Raw genomic sequence first — 18,872 nt, 5'->3', positions numbered from 1 at the left:
TCTGAATAATCGATCGTTGAGAGTATTAATGCGAATTTTGTTCACGTCAGAGATCAACATATTGCAATGACTGGTGCAAACGGTCGCTGAGATTTTTTCCAACTAAATGCTGTCTATGAATCATTCAATGAACGTCAAAAGTATCTGGTACCTCCTTCTTCAAAAGCTTGATAAACCCACGATGTCGACTCCCTATTGCAGGAGCTCCATCAGTGACAGCAGATATAAATTTCGCAAGAATAATGTTCTTTTTTTTAAAATAATCTTTGGCAGTATTAAAAATCGATTCACTTTTGGTATCTACAATCAAGCTTCTTGCGAAAAGCATCTTTTGAATAATTTTTCCTTCCTTAACAAATCGGACGTACGCCCACATTAAAGCCTCATTACTTGGCAAGGTTGACTCAAAAACTTGAACAGAAAATGCGTCAGCGTCGTCAGCCATTTCATCAATTCATTCGATGCTTAGTGTGATATTTTTTATTGCATTGGATGCGACTGGATGGTGTAAAACTGTTTCTAAAACTTCCTTGACAGTCAGCAGTGTCAACTCTTTGCCGATGGTATGAAAGATTCCCAGATTTAGCAATTAATTCTTATATATTATAAAAGGCTACCAAATCATAGTCGCATTTTTCTGATGAGGCTGCTAGTAAGCCTGAGATTGAAGGTGCTTTCAGAAACTTGTCCTTGGTGTTTGCGGAAAATGGTAAATCTTCCGCAAACACCGCAAATGGTTTTTTGCAAGATAGTTTTTTCCCGACGATTTTTTACGTTTATCCCGGGGGGGAGGGCAAACGATGCCCGTCAGGAATACAATTGCCCCCTGTCCCCTACTGGCGATGTCCTTGCTCAAAAAATATAAATAGAAAACAAGCGTCCTTAATTGACGACTTGATGCCCCTCTTAAGAGGAAAACTCGATGAACCATTGCGTGACCTTTACCCCTCTGCCAAGGCTGCACTAGATCCGTAACTTAACGATTAAGTTCAGCCTTGCCTCTGCAATACACTGGGAGAAGATATAATGCAAAGTGCTTCCTCTTCTTATGAAGGTATTAAAAATAATTGTTTGATTTATTGAAAGACAGATTTTGCATAGCCAATTCATCAAATAGTAAATAATTCATATTCATGTCATTTCTTAAGACAATATGTGAATAAGTAACAAAGCCAGATGTAATTTTTTAATCATATAATTAGTCATGAAAGTAAGGGGAAAAAGCGAAACCAAATAAAGACTACTATCATTAACTAATAGCTTACTAATAAAACAAGTTTTATTTTTTGAAATGCAATTTCCTCCTTTTGATTTATATTTTATCATTTAATTGTTTTCATCTCACGCAATAGCCTCATTGTTTTTTTATGTCTTATTATGGAGGCGTACTTCATCGTTATGATGGGAATAAACTATAGTTAGGATGTTTTTTCTTTTCCATGATTCTTAATTTATATTTCATTGCAATAACATTTCTGCTGTTATTGAGCTGCCATGGTTACCATAAGGCAAATGGTATGCCAACAAAGTGAAAGTGTAGAAGATAAGTTTAAAAAATAAAAACCATGAGGAAAAAATATAGGTAAATAGAGCAATGATTTATGTCAGTGGTTCCCAAACTTTTTGGACCCCTGGACCCCTTTTTATAGTCAAAACTTGCCCACGGACCCCCAAGTAAAAAAGCTGCATGAATGCATAGCACAAAAATTACAAATTAAAAGAAAAATCGATAAAGAAGTACTGATTGAAATTATAACTATTGTATAAAATAAAATTTTAAAAAAAAATAAATGACTTGGATGAACGTGATGAGATTTTTTTAATGCATTTGTGTCCATCCCGGTTCAATGTTTGTGAGTAGCAAACACGAATCCCCACAAACACTAATTTTTACTCAGTTTTTTTTTTCTTCTTTTTTTGAATGAGATTTACAACGACATTGAATTCACGTTCAACCAGATAAGAAGACAGGTACAGTAACCCGGATTGCAGGATATAAAATTGGGATCTGTATTTGTAACCAGAATTTGTGGCATTCTTGTTCAAACATTAGTTTAAGTTCTTCATTTGTAGAGATTTCTATAAAATGCTCCTGTATTAGTATGGATTCATCTGGGTTTGTCCACGCTCAAAAGGATTCAACACCCGGTAGGGAATATCCAAGTGAAAAATTTTTTCAAATCTTTGGTCCATGTCCGCATAAAGAGCGGTTAAGGGAAACAAGCAAATCTTTATCTCTATTTTGCATTTTCGAAAGATTTGGAAACTGAAAACATTTTCCTCTTCCCAAGTTTTGTTTGTACAGAAAATGGCTTGAAACAAACGCAGATATTACACTTTTAGTTTTAATTAAATTTGATTGGTCAACCTTGAAGTTTCAAATTTGTCAAATTTTGCAAAGAAAGCAGTGATATAGGCTATGTAAGCTTTTGAGTTAGTCAAATTGTGTCGCAAATCATTGTCCTTGCTTTCCAGGAATTTCAACATTAAATCAAAGAGAGCATAAAATGGATTTAAACTTGCACTTTTAGATAACCAACGTACATGTGAAGTAGTAAATGATTATAGTCTTCGTTATTTTCTAAATAAAGTTGAGCAAATAATCTCTCATTGAAGGTATTCCTTTTGATTTTTAAGCTGTTTTAATTATATAATCTAGTGATCCATGCAAACGTTCACTAAGATTTTTTGAGACTAAATGATGTCGATGAATGACACAATGTAGTAAAAATACATTCGGTACAGCTTGTTTTAAGTATGCCAGAAAGGCTCAGTATCTTCCTATGATTACCGAAGCACTGTCAGTAGCAGCAGAAAAGATAATAGTCAATGGTATAGCTTTTACATTGAAAAATCTTTTTAATTCAATAAATAAAGTTTCACCTTTCGTATCAGATTCCGAACATTTAGCAAATAACAATTCTTGGCAAACTTGTTCTTCTACAAATCTTGCATAAATTAAATAGTAAAAGTTCTTTACCTGGTAAAATGGACTCGTCAAGCTGTATAGAAAAATCAGATGTTTTGAAGTACTTACATGAAGAATTTTCTACATACTGAGCCATTTCGTCAATCCTTTTTTGAACGGTATTACTAAGTGGGATTCTTTTTTAATATCAAAAACTGGTTTGTGCAACACGGTGCGTATTACCTCACTTACAGCCGGTAAAATAAGTTCTTCACCAAGAGGGTACGGCTTTCCGAACTTTGCAATCAACAAAGAAATGCTATAAGAAGCAAGAAGGTCCATCATCATCTCGCTTAATTGTTGTCCTTATGAGTTGTTGCAATGGCGTAGTTTTCAAATATTTTTCTTTGACTGTATGAAAAAACGTTGAATCCTTATCTTTTTCTTGCCCTAAGGATTTTTTATTAAATGTTTCTTAATCTTGGAAGGTTTCATTGAATCATATGAAACAGTTTTCTCACATAGAAGACATATAGGTAAAATACTATTTCTTGGTGAAGAAATAAAGCCATACTTCAAATATTCAACACTGTATTGTCGGCATTTTTTCGGCTCACTCATACTGTTATCGGTTTAAAAGGGTACAAAAGGATATAAGAAAATTCGTATATCAAATGCTTCATTTGTAACAAACCGCTGTTAATAATTATTAACTTCTTCAATAGAATGCTGCAGTAAAGTCCTTTGGAATTATTTATTTGACGTAACTATAAAATTTCATGTGCTTTCTGAATAAAACATAATTTTCAATTATTAACTTCTAACAAAAAGACATCTGCATTAAAAAAAAAACATCAACTTATGATCTCTTCTTAAGTTTCTGGATACTGGATTTTTATTAGATTAAGCCCCCTTTTCCCTCATTTAATAAAAAAAAGAATTTTGAAAAACGTCACACCATTAAACGTTAAGGAATTCCATTTTTAAATTATTTGGAAGAATTAAAGTAATAAGTATGCTTTGTTTTTCACTTCATTAATTTGCTCTTAATTATAGTGTATATATTTATATTATCTATTGAATTCAATTATAAATGCTCATATATGAGTTAAAATATTAAAATAGACTTGTAATACCTATACTTACCAAGTTATCTTCTGAAGAGACAATAAGGAGATAAGGATGTGCTCGATTATTATTAAGTTTAAAACGCATGTGCTGTATCACCAGAAATAATTTTCCTACTTATCAGGAATACAATTCTCTTTTTAATTTAAAAAATAATACAAAAAAAACCTGATTCAATTATTTGTTTCTTTTTTATTGAATTATTTGTTTCTTTTTAAATTAATTATTTGTTTCTTTTCTGCCACTACTGTACCACTGTTTTCTGTACCACTCTTTCAAAAAAAAATGATGGAATGACAGAACTGCTCAGCAACTCTTTTGATCGGCGTATAGTAAGTTTACATTATAACAAAATTTATAATACTGCATTTAAAATTTTCCTTTGTTTCTCACAACTTAAATAATAAATAATCTAGAGCAGATATGGCTTATGTGATAAGTGATTTAGCCCTCACTTTCCATAGGTGAGACCCCATGTTAATTCGTATACTATTCTCGGTTTCCACTGACAACAAAGTCCCGATATACATTTCCTCCATTGGCAGAAAAATTATGTCATCATGGGTGAGAGTACTCATGCCGTCGGGCTAACCGTGGAATATTTTCGAGTTTTTTTTTTTTTCCTACTAATGTAAAGCAAATGTGATCTTGTTTCAATTCTAATGTCCTTCAAGAAAGTGAATTTGTCGTAAAACTTTACGTATGAAGTTACTTTATACTCTACGTTTTCAAATAGCAAGACTGTGGGTTTATACATTAAAAGCAACAAATCATCCGTGTGGAATTAATACCAGAAGTAAAATAAAGTGATAAGTCTTGCTAAAAATTTAATTTTAAAAAAATTATTATTTGTTTACTTATTTTTGGTATATTACAGATTTTATTTATTTATTTGTGGCAGGAATTTTGCCAAAGATATATTTCGTACAAAATGGAAAAGAGAAAATATTACTGTAATCATTTAGAATTAAATTGTTTTTGTTTTGTAAATGTACAGTGCGCCAAAACAATCGGACCACCCTGAATAACTTTTCATCTAATGATCGGATCTTCCTGTTCTGGGACTCAATCTTAATGATCTGAGAGGGAGACCTCAAATATGCTTTTTCTATGTATTTGAATTTTTGACTCCTAAAATGTATGGCGTAGCAGCAGTCTGGGAGAAATGGTCCCAATAGTTCGGTCAGGAGCGCAGACCGAAGTTTGGACCCTTTAATGTTAATTTTACTTTTTGTGTATTTCCTTTCTTTTATTTTTTATCTTTTTTTTCTTATTTTTTATATTTTTTTCTTATTTTATTTTTTTTTAAGCACAGGTATCTATGGCAGTGTGGCGTGGGTTTTGTTGCTCGCCTCCCGTGACATAGGTTCACAGGTGCCCACTGGGTAACGTTAAATGAGTTATCCTTCCAGCATCTTCCTAGGCGAAGGACGTAAAAGTTCAGTGCCAGCCATTAGAGAAAAAAATTCTTTTTAAGCGAATTGGAAAATTTTGACATACAACTATAAAATTCGTTTTTCTAAAGACAATTCATGCAAAATATAACTTTTAGTAAATATTTACTTTTTTTTTATTACTTCATTAAATAATAGTTGAAAAACTTTTGAATTGTAAGGTATACACATTTACATCATTTTAAATGACAAAATACAAAATTTGAGCGAAATCAGTCGAATAGCTCCTGAGAAATAAATTTTTAAAAAAGTATTTCTTAAATACTTTTTTAAAAATTGATTAAAAGTATTTTTAAAATTTGTCGTATGAAAAAATTACTTATAACAGAAAAAAATGCGATTTAGATTTACATTTAATTGAATCTGTGCATTATGGTATCAAATGATGAGAAAAAAAATTATAATTTTTATTTCCAATGCCCACCTGTGTTAGCATTTCGGCGATTCAGGCGTTTACTGGGCAGATTTGCGGGCCACTCTTTCAGGGGAACCATATTAGGTAGACCATCGTTGCTCCTACAGTAAGATTGTTGTAGTAGTTCATTTACCTCGCACTAGAGCTGCACAATGGGCTATTGGCGACGGTCAGGGAAGTATTCCTGAGGATGATCTGAAGACATGCCATCACAATCCTCTACAGAGGGGATGGCACCCGCGCTTCGGTAGCCCGATGACCTGCGCACGAAGTCGAGCACTTTACGGTAGAACAGTTTAACGAGGTCCAATACCGCACACCCTCAGCCCCTGCGCAAGCTAATCCAAGTGGTCACCCACCCGCACACTGACCTCGACTTCACATGCAGGTCGTTATGCTACCGAAGCGGGGGTGCCACCCCCTCTGTAGAGGATCAAAATTGTGATGGCATGTCTTCGGATCATCCTCAGGGATGTTTCCCAGACGGTCGCCAATAGCCCATTGTGCAGCTCTAGTGCGACGTAAATGAACTACAACAGCAACAACAACAAGTATCATTATTGCAGGCATTTGGCATTCTGTTAGTCTGTCCTCGAGAGTATCGAACCTATGACCTTTTTTTTAGTCATATGCATGACTACTCCATGGTCATATGTCAGAATTTTAAATTCTCGGTCACAGTGAACGCCCATGCAGTTTAACAGCCTGATCTGGGTAGAAGTAGGCAACCGGAAACAAATCATCAATCATCCAAGTAGTCTATCTAAATAATAAAAATAATTAAACAATTTATACTTTCGAATCGAGTAAGTAATTTAAAATACTATCTTTAACGTGTAAAGTTTGAAAAGTTAGAGAGTTAAACTTTAGTATGTCGCTTTATTATTTTAGTTTAGGAAATTTGACTTAAAAATCGTGACTATAGTTATGTAAACACAATAGCAACTTTATGACCTTTAAAACTGCCGCGTAGTTGACGTTACCGCCTCGTGATAAATTTAGCTTCCATTCCTTGTTATTTATAAGTTTTTCTCTTAATAAAAATTCATTAATGCGGTGGAAACAAGTCGTACTATTGATTACTGGATCAGTGTTTAGCGCATGCATTTTAATGTTTCTGCGGCGTTTGTTGAGTAAGTACGTGTGTGGTAATACTTAAATTTTAAACTTTTTTATTTATGGGAAATAAATGCACAACCAAAGGTAAGTATCTTCATCGGCTTTTTGAAATAAGTTTGTTTACTGAGCGAGAGTTGCGGTTTAGTTTATTTGAAAGTCGCAATTTTTTAAGTTTTGTATTTTCGCGCATTTAATATTTGTGTTGGATGAACGGTGTAAAATCCCTGACCGGTATAATAGTTTTTCTAAATTAGAATTTTTTAAGACGTAATTATTCATTAATGTAAAAAGCAAGAAGTTTTTTCCTGTTGTAATTGTGTTTAAAATAGTTGAGTAGTATTTCTAAATCAGGAATAATTCAGATTTAACTATAAATTTGTGTGGGAAATTTATAGTTCTTCCCATTTAAATTTGTTTCTCTAACAGTTTAGTTGTATTTCTAAATTGGATTTAATTCAGACTATTTCTGAGGAAAAACCAGTCTTACCTATTAAAATTTTACTTCTAATAGTTAGTAGAATTTCTAAATAGCAATTTATTCACTTGTTAGTATTGGATTTTCTACTCCTCTAGTATATATAATAAGTGTCATTCTTTTATTATTAGAATATTATAAATTAAATTTTTTTATTCTTAATTATTTCTTGTTCAAGAACCTTGTAATATTTTCTATATTCTTTTCCTATATAGTCAGATATAGCATTGTGAATACTTTAAAACTGCTAAAAAAAATTTATGAAGTTCACAACTTACTCAAATACTGTTGTACTAAACTGGTTAAGACTAGATTTACAAAATATACTAAAATTCGCTTTTATTTACTTTTTAAAAAATTCTTTAGAACTGAACTGCTGTAATATTTATTACAGATAAAGTTAACTCTTTAAAAGCTTACTACTGTATTAACTGTTTCTTTTCATTTGCTTATCTAATTGTTGTTGTTGTAAAACGAGTAGTATTAGTAGATATACCTTTCCTTATTGAGGATTTCGTGTGTTTCCTTCCAAACTCTCATTTTATATACAGTTGAACCTCTTTATCTCGGAAACCACTATATCTCAAAATTTCTGAAATTCCCTACATTTACTGTCTAAAATCAATGTATTTTCCATGTTTATGTCGAATTTTTTTTTTCAAAATCTTTTCTCGAATTTCTAATAATAGAGCGCAAATGTCAAAACTTTCTTTATCTGTAGAACTCGTAGACAGAGATGAATTTCGTGAATCCACAGGAAATAGGGATGAACTGGTTGGGGTGTTTCTTGGAATTTCAATCACTATTCCTGCACTTCCTTAACTTGAAAGGAATACAATGATTATGGCAGTAAGAGAGGGATTAATGAGTAGTGACCATCAGGGGTTAGCTTTTCAACATAGATAAGAAGGCTAAAAATAGAAATTCATTTTGACCTCAAAATTGCAACCAATGGATCAAAGAATAATTAAGAGTTTTAAAGTAAACTGTAGAAAACAGTTGGTGCGCAAACTTGTGGATGCCATCGATGAAAAAAGTTAGATGCTGTCAGAATTACTGTTTTGCTTGGAGAAATGTATCTCTAAAAACTATCCAAAATGGTTTTAAGAATAGCTGTGAAGATGATGAATAAGAGGTTAAAGGCATCAGTAAAGAAGAAGAAACTGTTAACGCTGAAAATGCAGTGCCAGATTTTCCAGAATGGAATGCAATAAAATCTGGATTTAATGTTGACATTAATTTTGAAGATTTTTACAAGTGGACAACTGTCTGGTAACTTGCAGAACATTGACAGGTGCGAAAATCATAGATAATGTCAAAGGAATATCAGATAAAGAGGAAGAAGCTGAAGATCATATTGATGAATCAAAAGTGAATGCAAAAGAAGTCGAAAAAGTTGTAGAATTCTTATAAACTGCTCATGAATTCCAGGAAAATGTTGGCTATGAGGAATTTGCGATCTTTCTAACCTCAAAAGAACAATCGAAACAAATAAGGTTATACGTCAAAAATCTTGGACAAAATTATTTTCAGTTCATTTATGTATGGTAAAAAACTGTTATGTAAATAGATGTATGTGGTATAATTAATTTAAAGAAATGTCTATATTTTTCTACTAAAAACAATTAAAGCACTTTTAATACAATTTCTTAATTAAATTAAATTTTTTTAAAGTACCTGTATAACTCAAAACCTCTTTATCTCGAATTGTTCTCCTTTCCCGTGAGATTCGAGATAAACAGGTTCGACTGTATTTATAAGGTTTGTATGTGCTGTTTTGCAATGTTTAACAGTAACAGTCTATCACTAATACATGGCCAACGGAAAAGTATTTTTCTTGGCATTGTCAGGAGAGATTTTTAGAAGTTAATAGTTCACCTTCCTCCAACTTTAGCATCTGAAAATTCTCAGCCTATATTCGGAAATACATGGTATTTGGAATTTCTTTATTACTATGATTTACTTCTCAACTGCTTGTTCCATTATGGTTTTATGTATTATGTCTAACACAAAGAGTCATTTGTTTTTATTTGTTAAAATTCAAGGATATTTTATTCTAAGAAAATGAAATATTTTTTAAGTTTACAATGCCAACAAATTTAACTATTTGTTCTTTCATACTTTTGTCTCATGTCTAACATGAAGTGCTGTTTTTTAGAATTTAAATGTATTTTTTTCTTAGTTTTCATTCATCTCACTTTCTGATTTTTCTGATGAGAAATACAATATTACTACATTACATTATTCATACATCTTAATACATTAATTGCTTGTTCTTGACTAATTTTTTTCATCATGTCTCTAACAGGAATTGCTGTTTTTTTGGAAATTAAAAAACTGGTCTTCATTGATCTATATTTTTGAAAAATATAATCTGAAAGTCAAGAAATTATTTAACTATTTACAAACATGTTCATACTTTATACATTTTAACATGTTTATATTTTCTCATTTTATTTGATATTTTATGTCAGAAATTTCATTAGCTTTAAGATTTTGTTTTTATGTTCATTCTTAAGTGTCTGTTACAGATTTCATTATCCTTTTTCTATGTTTGAATCTCTAATGAAATTTTATTTTGTAGCTTGGAATACAGAAAATAAAGTTTTGCCATTTACAGCTTCGATGGTGAGTGTTTATTTTAATGAGTGTATAAAAATAATTAGCAATTTTTGTGTTTTTAAAATCCAATATCGCGAATCTTGTAAGAAGTTAAGTTTTTTCTTGAATTAGTTACTAAAAATTTGTAATGTACTTCATTAGTTGGTAATTTAATTATAAATGTTAGTTCAAAAACTTCTGTTAAATTTCAAACATGTTTGGCATATTAATTCCCATAAGCAGAATATTTTCAGATGTTCTGCAGCAGGAACTTTACGTTAAAATACTATATTTTTATTTATTAAAATACAGGATCATACACAGATACACTACATTGTTTTTTAAACCAAGGCAAACATTCTTGATTTGTTACTTTTTCAATCACTTTTGAAGTAGAGTACAGAACCCGTTATCCGGAAATCAGAAAACCAAAAAACCGGAATGAAATTTGATAAATTTTCCCGCCATTTTTTTTTAAAAAAAAAATTTCCCTCGTAAGATTTTAGGATTTTTCTTTCTTTTTTGAAAGATGTTTACCGTTCCATCATTTTAGAAATAATCATTACTGTATTACTTCATAGTTTTTTCTTCTTTTTAAGATTATTTCCTAATAATTTTTTTTTTAGTTGGGTTTAACAATAAAAAAAAAACGGCTTTTTGTAGCGATTCAGAAAACCGGAAAAATCAGTTGTCTGGAATATCGATGGTCCCGATCGTTCCGGATAATCGGTTCCCTACTGTACNAATGTACTTTATTAGTTGGTAATATAATTATGAATGTTAGTTCAAAAACTTCTGTTAAATTTAAAACATGTTTGGTATTTTAATTCCCATAAGCAGAATATTTTCAAATGTTCTGCAGCAGGAACTTTACGTTAAAATACTATATTTTTATTTATTGAAATACAGGATCATACACAGATACACTACATTGTTTTTTAAATCAAGGCAAACATTCTTGATTTGTTACTTTTTCAATCAATTTTGAAGTATGAAATTTTGTTAATGCCTATGATGAATTATTAATAAAATGCCTATGATATGAAGGCTCGAACATTAAAATTAGGGCTGCCTTAAAACATTTTCGAGGCGACAACTGCCCAGATGGTGCACCATTTGCAAACACAAACATTCGCTGGTCTGTTGTTCCAACAACTTCTTCATCTCTATCAAAAGCATTTGGACTTTTAGAAACAATTCTGTCAATCGTGGATACCCACGATTCACAAATTGCTTCGGAAATGGGAATGGAAAATATAAACCTCATAAACTTTATGAAATCGGAAATCTCTGAATTTAATTCTTTTACGGCTTGCTTTAGAAGCAATCTTGATAAAAAGGGTGATCAATTTCTCCTCCAGTCTGCTAACAACTGATACAGTCATTTTATAAAAATGTTATAGCCAAAAGCTAACTCATTAATTTCCTCCTCAGAATGGCAAACATATGGGAGAGGGAGATTACTGATAAATGTGCTGAAATTTGTGGATGGTGTCAAATGCTCCTCTTCTAAAGCAACATCATTCCTGGGAAACAGCAAGTGGTCAAAACTACAGAGAATTTTCATTCGTTTAATAACAATATCAACGTTTTCCTCTTTCTCAAAATATATTTTATAGTGCTTCAACATGGAATCAATGTAGATGATCATTTGCATTGCATCTGAGGAAAATATAGAAAGCTCAAAATTATTTAAGACAGAGCATAGTCTTTTGGAACTAACAGGCAAATCTGGCAGAGGAACTCCTTGAAAAAAAAAAGCCAATGGGAAAGTGCCCTATCCTTATCTATTCATTGTTAGAGAGGAAAGTGGGGGGTGATGAATGAGGTGGGAGGAAATGTTCTGCAAGATTATGAGGGGAAGCTTTTAAACCTTCAGGTCATTATGGTCTACAGAGGAAAGTATGAGGTTAGGGTTGGGGATTGTTCAGCAAGACTACTGGAGGCAGGTGGACGGGGAAGGGGGGTTCGCAGGAAAACGCTGTCACTTATTCAAGATACAAATTGTTCTGCAAGATTTCGTTTGTTCTGCGACATACGTCACCAGGGGTCTTTCCAGACATTTTGTGAAAGGTCCTGTTTTTGCAAAACTGTGAAACAATTACTCGTAATTTGTGAATATAAAATACGTGTTAAGTCACATTCTTTCAACCGGGTTCCTATTTTGTGAATTTATGCAAATAGGGTCCTGTTATTACAAAAAACCTTTTCAAGGAGTTTTTAAATTGTAAAAGAATACAAGATTATGCTCAACACTGTAAAATTATAATAAAAAAAAATAAATTTTCAAAAATTAACAGCTGTTGCTGCTACTAAATTAGAGATGCAACATAGAAATAAAATATTTGGTATTAAGCCTATACAGCACAACACAGAATATTCATTTCGGATGAATAATCGAAACATAATCACTCACATTTTTAATAATTTCAATTAACATATTTTAAAAAACACAACTTGGTTATGTATCACTTCTAATGTGTTACACATTAAGTAAACTTAATCAATTCTTAAATTTATAATTTTTTTTTTAAAAATTGACATAAGTTATTTTTTATTTACATAATAATTTATCAATTAATTTTATGAACGATATATTGCGCTCAATTATTTATATACAAAAAAAATCATTTAATATCAATAAGAATATACACGATGTTTATAGAAATCGAAATATTTCTTAGAATACTACATTTGGAATTCATAATTTTTTTTTGACTTCGAAGAGGTTAAGGTACATAATATAAATTAGATCAAACTTAACGTTAGAATTAAAGCAGAAAAACATGATTAACAAAATATTGGAGCAAATATACATTGATTGCCAGTAGATTTGAAAATATCTATTAATAGCTGAACACTCAGCATCAGTCAATTTTTCCCGCCATTTACAATAATAAGCAAATGTCTTTTGAGTGTCTCTTATGAAGGGTTCGATTGAAAGATAAATTATATTGTGATGGGTCCATTTTTAAGTTAAAATATTTTGAGAAGGGTCCGTTTTATGAAAAGATATTTTGTGAAGGGTCTGTTAACGGACCCGAATTTCTTCTAAACAGACCCCTGGTCACAGTTTTAGGCACTTTCTGCTTTTGGGTTTTTATTGATATCTTGATATTGATTTTTTGCACATTTTCAGGGTTTTTCACTTTGTGTCACAAACATCCTTGATGTTATTACTTATTTGCTGTATTTTTTCACATTTAGGCAACTGGAAATGCTGACTGGAAGTCTGCAAAGTCCATCTATGACTTTTCAGCTATAGATATTGATGGGAATGAAGTGTCTCTAGAGAAATATAGGTATGGATGAAATAAATCTTCTTGTCCAATGGTATTTGATCTTTATTACCCTTGAATTAATTAAAATGTAGCGCTTTACTCTTTAAAATTGCTAAATTAAGTGCTAATACAATTATAAAGACCTGAGATTACTGATATAATACAAATGATTACAAATATACTAAGGTGTGATAAAATTTAAAACTAAAATTTTCAATTTTTTCATTTCCTGCATAAAAAAAGCTGTATATGAAAATGGATTGACCTGTCTTCTTTTTTTCTTTTCTATATTTTTTAGCAGTTTGCTTTAGTAATACCACTATTTGTTGAAAAAACTTCATATAACTCTATTTTACCTATTCTTTGTTCTACTTTCTTTCAAATATGAATTGACATTTTGATTTGTGTGTTAATTTTTAAACTTCTCATGTTTTTATACTAGGCTGTTAAAAACAGTGCACTGTTTGTTGTATATTAGTATGCCAAAAAAAATAATTGAATTTATTATAAAGAAATAAAAATATAATTTATCTTTAATTGCTGATTGTATGACTTATGGCCCCTTTTTTATAAATCAAATTAAAAAACAAACAATGGATGATGATTAAGTTAATTCTAATATTTATTTTGATTTTTAGGTTTGAATGTGTTTCATAAACATGTTTACCTTAAACATTAAAGTTAACCATATTGCCAGCAGGCATGAAAGTTTTCAGCTTTTTTCAAAGCTTTTTAAGCTCCATACATTTATTAATTTCATAATGTTTGATTGCGTTTATGTAGAATTCAGCTTTTTTTTGCTAACTGGTACTTTCATCCCTGGGCCAGGGTAATATAAACTATTGTCAAGAAACTTGACAAAATTTAAGGCAAATAAATTTAAGATAGTATAAGAAAGTAAATAAAAAAAATTGCATTTAATTTTTTTAAAAAAATTATTTTTATCTTAGTTTTATACAGAATTTTAATATCTATATAACTTATTATAATAATTAATTTTTTATTTGGATTTGATAAATATTGTGCCATTGTTAATTTCAAATAATTCTGAAATGAATGCAATGCCAGCATTAATTTAAAACGAAATTTAGATAGTAATTTTGTTTACAATTAACTTTCTTTTTATTAAGACTAACTGATATTATTTAACAATAAAATATTAAGAGCTAATTTTCACCCTAAAGTTATAATATTAGAAATCCTAAGCTAAATACTGTAAAGCTATCAAATTAAGAAGGAAAAAAACTTAACTATGAAATTTATATTTGAAAACTTCAGGGGTCTGTTTAGAAGAAATTAGGGTCCATTAACGGACCCTTCACAAAATATCTTTTAATAAAAACGGACCCTTCACAAAATATTTTAACTTAAAAACGGACCCTTCACAAAATGATTTTTCTTTTAATCGGACCCTTCACAAANCCTTAAACATTAAAGTTAACCATATTGCCAGCAGGCATGAAAGTTTTCAGCTTTTACTCTGATTTCAGCTTTTTTCAAAGCTTTTTAAGCTCCATACATTTATTAATTTCATAATGTTTGATTGAGTATGTAGAATTCAGCTTTTTTTTTGCTAACTGGTACTTTCATTCCTAGGCCAGGGTAATATAAACTATTGTCAAGAAACTTGACAAAATTTTAGGCAAATAAATTTAAGATAGTATAAGAAAGTAAATAAAGAAAATTTGCATTTAATTTTTTTTAAAAATTATTTTTATCTTAGTTTTATGCAGAATTTTAATATCTATATAACTTTTTATAATTAATTTTTTATTTGGATTTGATAATTATTGTGCCATTGTTAATTTCAAATAATTCTGCAATGAATGCAATGCCAGCGTTAATTTAAAAAGAAATTTAGATAGTAATTTTGTTAACAATTAACTTTCTTTTTATTAAGACTAACTGATATTATTTAACAATAAAATATTAAGAGCTAATTTTCACCCTAAAGTTANAGAATGTGACTTAACGTTTATTTTATATTCACAAAAATACGAGTGATTTTTTCACAATTTTACAAAAACGGACCTTTCATTAAATGTCTGGACAGACCCCTGAAACTTTCAATGTTTATTTTTAATATATAAAATATAATTGAAAATATATTTCATGAATATTTTTATGATTTTCAATACAAATATTAAAAGAACTTTAAAGCTGTTTACCACTTTTAAAGTTTTTTAAAATTTTATGTAACTAATCATCAATTTGAAAAATAAAAATGAAACATATTAGGTTTTAGTTTACTTAGGTTTATTTCATAAATTATAATTAATTTTCAATTTCATGCTTTGTCATGTAGAAACGAAATCTGTGTTAAAAATATCTATTGATAAATACCTTTAGCAAACTATATAGCAGCATTTGATTATAAAAGTAAGTATGTTGTTTGCACTTGTAATTCCAATGTGTGATTCATAGCATAGTACAATCTTTAATTTTATTCCAATATTTAGAAAGTTCTTTGTGTAATTATAAAATAAAGTTCTACTATACTCTTTTAAGCAAAACATGGAAAGAAATTAATTTGTTTTAATTTAAGATAATCATTGCATTTATTTTTTGTTCCAATTTTTTATTTGCATTTATTTTGAAATGATTTATTAAATGACTTAGAAATCAATACTATTAAAAGTGGATTGCAATTAAAGTAGCTTTACTTTTTAATTTGAAGTTTGATATTTCTTTAAAAAAAATTCTATTTCTTCCATTTGAGTGGGAAGAAACCTATTTCTGCTGGGACAGTTTTTCTGTTCTTTTTTTACCGCTGTGAAAAGGAATTTGCCATCCATGACTATTATGTATTCGTTGGTCTTCAAATACCTATTTTATTTAGTTAAATAGACTGCTAAGTTACTAAAAATCCTATTTGGTTATTTACTTACAAAAAGTTTAAACAGTGATCAACAGATGGCACTACTTGTCTGTGAGAGCTAAGTTTTTAACAGAACATATTAAAGTGAAACTGCTATGTTAAATGTTTTATTAAAAATGTAAAAAAAAATTCTAAGCATTGTAGGACCACAATATTGTCTACCGGATAAATATTTCACTTTTACTAAGAATGAGTAACTAATAATAAATGCCATTATTTAATTACTACAATAATCACTATTTTCAGTGCATCATGCTACATTTTAAAACTGAGGTTTAAATAGCTTTGAACCTTACATAAATGTTGTCGGCAAAATATTTTTCTTTTGTTTTTGTAATATTTATTTTTTCTTTGGTAACTTTCTTTATTAATCTCATTGCTTGTACCATTTTAATCCTAATATTTTTAGTGTCTTTTTTTTTAAAAAAATTTATGACTGTTGTTTTAAACTATAAAATTCATATTTTTTTTTTTCTTTCTTTCTTTTTGTGTACTAAATGTAAGAATGCCTTTTGAAATCTTTCTTACATGTATGAGATTATGAGGTTTGTTATTTACTAATGTTTTATTTCTTTTTCAGAGGTCACGTTGCCCTAATTGTGAATGTTGCCTCCAAGTGAGGTTTGACATCCCAAAATTACTCACAGCTGCAGGCTCTCTATGAAAAATATGGAGAATCTAATGGCTTGAGGATTTTGGGATTTCCCTGCAATCAGTTTGGTGGTCAGGTATGTTAAAAGTATTTTTTGATATTTCTTTGTATATCCATAAAGGGTTTAGTTCCTTGTGAAAAATACAAGTTATGAAAAGAATACCTTCTTAATATTTAATCTCCCTTACAAAAGGTTAAGAACTCTATGTGATTCTTAGCCGAAAAGGAACATCTGGAAAACATGTACAGTAAGTAAAGCTCCGCCTACCACATCTAAATGTAGCAATCTCAATTCAGTCACTCGCCTACTGTAACCCAAAACAATATACTTGTTTTCCTTTGACATTGTGAGGTTAAAAAAAAAGTTTTGTATAACATTCCTCGAATTTTCTAAAGTAGTTCAGCAATATCATAATACTCTATGATTCTGCTGTACTTTTGAAATTACCGAAACCTTAGAATTCAAAACTTCCATATTTCCAGGTCCAATTTTACTTGAAATATGAATATGTTCATATTCAAAATATGAATTTTCATCTTTTTGTCTATCTATTAACATTCACATTATTTTATGTATTGATTGGCAAAATAAAGAAGTTCATTATAAAAAAAAGTTATCTTTGAAGTANGTCGAAGTTTTTCGTCAGTCCTATCAGATTCGAGTTATCGCGAATTCACTGTATAATTAAGATCAAAAATTTTACATTATTAAATTTGAATAATTTTGTCTTTAAATTCTAAAGAAATTAATTTTGTTCATTTAATTTCCAAAAATAACTGGTATGTAAAATTTTATTAACATTTTATCAAGAATGCCAAAGCATCCATAGCTTTCATCTTTATATTGTGTAACATTATTTATCCATAGATTATGAAAAACACTATACTATGTCTTTTTTTTTTACCACAGAAAAGTATTCAAGTCACTTTTGACTTATAAAGACATTTTTTTATTAATAATATTCAGGGGTGTAGGGTGCAAAAGGGAATGGCCTACCCTCTGATTTTTCCAAATGAGAAAATAATGCCAACTTCGTAATTTTTTGTTAATTGTAAAATTTTTAATTTACTGATCGTCATTTTAACTAAGCTATTTTTTATTTTAGATGTATATTAATTAAAAATGTTTTTCTTGAATTTTCCTAAACATATCCTTGCATTGGATAAAAAATTATAATACATATAAGGTTTTATACATATACATTTACATAGCTGCCAACCCTTCTGCATTTTGCAGAAGCCTTCTGCATTTTTACTTATTTTACCTCTTTTATGAGCAGAAGAGAAGATCTTCTGCATTTTACCCATCCTCCTGATAGCTAGTATTTTCTTTAAGTCAGACGTCGCTGTTCCTCTTGTAACAGCCTTTGGCAGGGCCGTAACTACATTTTTAATCAAGAATTAATAAATGAATATTGTACCATCAAGTAGCTGGTCAAAAGTTTTTTTAAAAAGATATTTCCTTTTTTGTTTAAAAAAAAAGATGAGTACTGCTTTTTTATGCTCATATTAAGTGGATTTATAAATAGATAATTAAAATCCGCTTCTTTTATAAATTTATTGGTAATTAGTATGCGCTTGCGAATCTTCTGCATTTTTAGGCATTTCTTCTGCATTTTTTTGTCCATCTTCTGCATTTTTATAACTAGAGGTTGGCAGCTTGCATTTAATTATGTTATGAAATTAAATGGGGAAAAACTTACTCTAAAGTGGTTGCAATACTTTAAGCCAAATAAAGGTTGCAACAAAAGCTTCTGTAGCACTTTGACTTGTTATTTTCTTTTTTTAAAAATTTGCAAAAATGCCGGAATTTTTAGCATTCTCCCGCTGAAAAATTTGTCTCTGCGATATATATAATAATTGGTTGGTTGTCGTGCTATGGACATGGTAAATAAATCAATAAGACACTATATAGGATCAAAGGACCTGCACACAGCCTCAGCTGTATCAAATAATAATCA

General features: G+C 29.9%; 1 protein-coding gene across 6 annotated transcripts in view; it reads left to right on the top strand.

The window, feature by feature from the left end:
* LOC107457231 (phospholipid hydroperoxide glutathione peroxidase-like) overlaps positions 1-18,872 on the top strand; it is a 35,066-nt gene that overhangs the window by 5,575 nt on the left and 10,619 nt on the right. The window contains exons 1-4 of one of the 6 annotated variants that reach the window (XM_071180194.1): positions 4,143-4,368; positions 10,084-10,127; positions 13,308-13,402; positions 16,840-16,987. In XM_071180194.1, the coding sequence (XP_071036295.1) occupies positions 10,125-10,127; positions 13,308-13,402; positions 16,840-16,987 (246 nt within the window). In that variant the 5' untranslated portion in view covers positions 4,143-4,368; positions 10,084-10,124. Of the gene's footprint in view, positions 1-4,142; positions 4,369-6,464; positions 7,256-10,083; positions 10,128-13,307; positions 13,403-16,839; positions 16,988-18,872 lie in introns of those variants that run through there. The other 5 variants (XM_043042015.2, XM_043042012.2, XM_043042014.2 and 2 more) reach the window with 5 other exon arrangements.

This window comes from Parasteatoda tepidariorum, chromosome 4 (genome assembly GCF_043381705.1).
Source record: "Parasteatoda tepidariorum isolate YZ-2023 chromosome 4, CAS_Ptep_4.0, whole genome shotgun sequence".
Taxonomy (NCBI): Eukaryota; Metazoa; Arthropoda; class Arachnida; order Araneae; family Theridiidae; genus Parasteatoda; species Parasteatoda tepidariorum.
This window is presented reverse-complemented; position numbering and strand designations above follow the sequence as displayed.